General features: G+C 49.0%; 1 protein-coding gene across 1 annotated transcript; it reads left to right on the forward strand.

Moving 5' to 3' along the window:
* The first annotated feature begins 3,318 nt into the window (after nucleotides 1–3,318).
* Nucleotides 3,319–4,338, forward strand: LOC147413027 (olfactory receptor 6E1-like). The gene has a single exon (XM_086480900.1). It carries the CDS (start codon nucleotides 3,319–3,321, stop codon nucleotides 4,336–4,338), a length of 1,020 nt encoding a protein of 339 aa, XP_086337026.1.
* The last annotated feature ends 348 nt before the right edge of the window (nucleotides 4,339–4,686 follow it).

Genomic DNA, 4,686 nt, shown 5'->3' on the forward strand with positions numbered 1-4,686 from the left:
TAATGGAACTCACTACTGGCATAGCCTGTAGGTTTAGGAGGTTGTTTGATTTGGTTTCTTTGTGTTTAGATTTTCTTGGTTGTATCGATGCTGTTCACAAACCCTTCCCTTATTCTTCATCCTGTTTCTGTGTTAGTGTCTGCCTGCCTTGTGTGCCCCAGAGAATTTTTGTAAATAAGGAGCTGTGCTCTCTGTGTGTTTAAACCAAAGAAAGGACCCTGCACTGACTTGTTTGTTTGAGTTCCTTTCTCAACATCTTCTGTGGAGGTGCTGGCGCAGTGTCTGTGTGCTGAGGTGAAGGGGGCAGTAGGCGCCCTGAGCTGGGTCTGCCTCTCAGCCTCACCAGCATGGCCCTGGCCGCCACAGCCCACTTGCTCTGCAGAGCAGCACCACCAGTTCAGGGTCTGTGGGAAGCCTGGGGAGGGGGTGCAGGAATGGCTGTCCAGGTCAGCAGAGATGAGCTCTGTAGGGAAAAGTCTCTGTGGGGAGATGGGATGTCCCGGGAGAAGAGCAGGGCAACGTGTGTGTGTGCAGGGGGGACATGGAAAGAGAAACCCTTTGGTGTGGGTGGCAGCTTGGGTCAGGCTGCCCTTTCCCAGGGGTTCAAAGGACCTTCCTGAGGATCCCCTAGGCCAGTTGTCTCCTGCTGTTGTGGGGAGCAAGTTTGGGATGTGGTGCTGCAATTTGCCCAGGATAGGGATCTCCTCAGCATGCCGGCTGGATGAATGTTCTCAGTGGCCTGTTTCTTGCTCTGGGACATGAAGGATGCACAGAGTGGTGTGGAGATTGAGGGCACGGAATCCGATTGGGGATAAATTGAAGACCTTTATTGTTTGCTACAGAATCATTATATACTTTTCTCTACTAGCACATGCACCTCTACGTAAGCTATGATTGCTGCACGTGCATTTTCCACGTGCCACTACCACTAACACCATTGGTGGCTGTCATGTTGTTTACTTCCCTGTTCTCTTCATTTACTCTTGTTCAAGGCTCAGGGCAGGAGCGGCCTCAATCCTGTTACCTCTTTCCATCCCTTCTCTCCTTTAAAGCCACCACACAAGCAGCAGCACATACACAGCTGGGAAGGCAGCGAGTCCCATCCCATTCCCCTCTCAGGCTCATCTGGGGTGAAGGTCATGAGGGGGCCTTGCATCCCCTGCAGCATTGACCCGTGGATTTGGTTCACTTTGGTCCTTCCCCCTGACATGTTTGTCAGTCCCGTGTTGCAGACTAAGAGATCTCTGTGGCTGCTCACGAGCCGCAGACATTCTCTGTTTCCCTGGGCACGGCTGAGCTTAACCGAGGTGTTGTGACGTGTTTCGATGGCTGCAGGGCCATTTGCAAGCCCTCGCGTTGCTCTTGTCTTTGTCAGCTCCTGCTTGTGCTCCGTGCTCGTGTTCACCTGCTGGGGAATGGCTCCTCTGCCCATGCTCAGCCTCACCATCTTGTGTGCCACCAGACCCTCTGTGCCCAGTGCAGAGACTGCTTCTTCTGGGGCATCATCCCTTTGCTGAGAGGAGCCCGCACGGGCACCAGCTACTATGAACCAGGAGCGTTGCTCTCTCCTCCGCTGTGCTGCTGAGCTCCTTCACACGGACTGCTGTGGTTTATGCCTCCATGAGAGGCACCATCCTGAGGATAACCTCTGTGCAAAGCCACAATAAGGCCTTCTTCACCCGGATATCCTTCACCTGCGTATCCTCTATTTCTTCACTCTGTGTCTCTCACGCTGGCTGCGTGTTTGGCGATGCAGGGCCTGAACAGAATCTGTCTGCAAACCTGCAGGTTCCCCTAAGGAGTTGCCTTCAGGAGAAGAATAATTTTAGATAATTTAGGTGTCACCCAACAGAGTAAGAAGACACCAGCCTTTGAGTGTTTCAACTGATCCAGAAAATGGAAACTGGGACGGCCACCTCTGATTCACCGATTCACCACGCTCAAACTGCTGGGGGTGACTGAGCTTGAGATTTTGCTCAAATGCAGCCAGTGGTTTAACCTCAGAAACTTTTCCAGACGAACCCAGCGCAGAGATTCCCCTGTGTGCCCAGACTAGAGGCAAAGAACAATCTGGGCATTTGGGATGTAAGACTAGCCTGAGCCCCAAGCTGAAATGTCGTGCCAACGTGGAGCATCACCCTATGCTGAACTTCCCATTTTGCTCCTTGCCTAATGCTACCCATTCTGCCCTGGGACAGAGCCTGTGGGGACAACACAGCCTGTGGAGAACTTTTGTTTCACTGCTTCAAACTGACCAGCTCCTCCCCTTGCTCTCCTCCCCTTGCGTTGTGAATCATCCTGTGTCTGGTCTCATCTGCTCTGCTCCTTTCTATGTCTAAAAACAACGGTATAGATGAAGGGAAAAACATTGGTCGTTATTATGTATACTTTTCTTGTGCTTCCTTCTGTTAGATTCGTATTTTGATTTTAAAAAATAATAACTGGGTACATCCGAGATTTGAGACTTGAACAGTGAGTGTCACCGACTGTGCTGCAGGTGCCTGTGAGAACTTGTTTCCCAGAGGCTCCCTCTATACTCAATGGGGACAAGAGAAAACACTAGAGGCTGGGTCCTCCCAGCCTATAACTGGCATCCAAAAGAAAGCTTACAAATCTCTTCCAGACACCCTTGCTCTATGTTTAGGTCAGGACACTTGAGGGTAATAGCAATGAGCAGCTGTTTGGAAACAACTGCATTTGAGTGGAAGCGGATGTCAGATGAGACTCTGTGGAACCACAGAAAATTTCAGTCAGTATTTAGAGTACTAAGGAAGACAAGTCAGACTTGGTCCTTGTTCCCCCTTCCCACCCCTGTCCTCTCCTGAAGAAACAGCGAACAAGAAGCCGTGGAAGATAGTGGGGGATTACAGAAGAGATACTTGATATTACTTATTTTGAAATCAACAGATTCTCGGGGATTCCTAGCCCAAAAAGGCAAGTATGGAAAATTAGGAAGAACAGCTTTCAACATACAGATTTGGTTTGATTTCATTTGTTTTGATTGTTTAGTATTTGTGCAATAGAAGAGGAGAGTTTGGCACATAGGTGTGACAGAGGTTTGACGGATTTGGGATTACCCAGGAATGGGGTGAAATAGCTAACGGCCTCTTTAAAATGTGTTCTGGAGAAAGAAATCCTTTGTGAGTGTTTGGAAAGGGTAGAAAAGAGACAACAAATTCTGTGAGGACTCCCACTGAAATGCGAAACAGAAAAATTTAGGTGGGAGAAATGCTTGAAGGACTGTCTCTGTCTGTGTCATATAGGAAGACTGCAAGAAAGGAAAGCAGCAGAGAAGGAAGGACAGAACTATTCACCCAGATGATGAAATTATCACAGTTGGTTTTTGCCAGGTTCCTGTCTCATCAGGATGAACTGAAATTGAGCATGGGACCAGAAAATGAAAGTGCAGTTACTGAGTTCATCCTAGAGGGTTTCTCAGGGCTTGATCAAAGACTACAGCTATTTCTCTCTCTGGTCCTTCTGCTCGTCTACCTGACAACAGTGATGGGGAATGCGACCATCATTTTCCTGGTGTGTACGGACCACCGCCTGCAAACCCCCATGTACTTTTTCATCAGCAACCTGTCCTTCCTGGAGATCTGGTTTACATCCTCCACAAGCATCAAACTCGTTGTGATCCTGGCTTCTGGGAGGAGAAGAATCTCCCTAAGCAGCTGCTTTGCCCAATCCTATTTCTATTTTGCCCTGGGCTGCACAGAGTTGGCTCTTCTGGTTGTCATGTCCTTTGACCGCTATGTTGCCATCTGCCAGCCTTTGTGTTACGCTGCCATCATGAAGCCTCAGCTCTGCATCTGCCTGGTTGTTGCTGCTTGGGTCACAGGCATCACACTCATGAGTTACCGTCTGGTCGTCCTCCACGCGCTGACTTTCTGTGGCTCCAACAAGATCCACCATTTTTTTGGTGACAACTCCCCCTTGTTCAAATTGTCCTGCTCTGACACCAGCCTGCTTTGGAAACTAGACTCTTTTTTATTGCCATTTGTCGTACTGGGTTCCTTATGTTTAACTCTGGCATTTTACATGGGCATCCTTCTCTGTATTCTACACCTTCCAGCAGCCTCTGGGAGGAAAAAAGCTTTTACTACATGTTCTTCCCATCTCACCACCTTGGCCATTGTATATGGGAGCTGCATTGCTCTCTATGTGTGTCCTTCAGAAGATGTTTCCTTGGAGACAAACAGAATTGTAGCTTTGCTGAACACCGTCCTGTACCCATTCTTAAATCCATTCGTCTACAGCCTTAGAAACAAGGCTGTGATGCTGGCCCTGAACAAAGCCATTGCCCGTGCAACAGTACAGCTTTTCCCCTCATCATGATGCCTTTCTGGACAGTGATTCCAATGACCTGCTGTCACATCTTAGATAATATCAGTGCATAAGTATGTGACCTCCAAACACAGATGCCTTAGGAGGCTGATGTTCTTGTGGGGTTGTGTCAGGCTAAGTGATACGAAGCTCATCTGTACAGTCGAAGAAAGCACTACCAATGGCAGAAGGAGTAGCTCAGCTAATACCCTGCCTCAGCTCTCCCAGACCCATCCCAGGAGAGCCACCAGCTCATCAAAAGCCCTTCTCTGCAAACTAAGAAGAGCACAGAAGCACAGTGGCAGGTGGGAACCCAAATTACAGGCTCCTGAGGCATGAACAAGTTGTCCCAGCTCCTTC

This window comes from Leptosomus discolor, unplaced genomic scaffold (assembly GCF_034619465.1).
Source record: "Leptosomus discolor isolate bLepDis1 unplaced genomic scaffold, bLepDis1.hap2 HAP2_SCAFFOLD_35, whole genome shotgun sequence".
Classification (NCBI taxonomy): domain Eukaryota; kingdom Metazoa; phylum Chordata; class Aves; order Leptosomiformes; family Leptosomidae; genus Leptosomus; species Leptosomus discolor.

What these genes read in the sequence shown, in the direction of transcription:
- LOC147413027 (XM_086480900.1), top strand. Translation starts at nt 3,319, where the DNA reads ATGATGAAATTATCACAGTTGGTTTTTGCCAGGTTCCTGTCTCATCAG.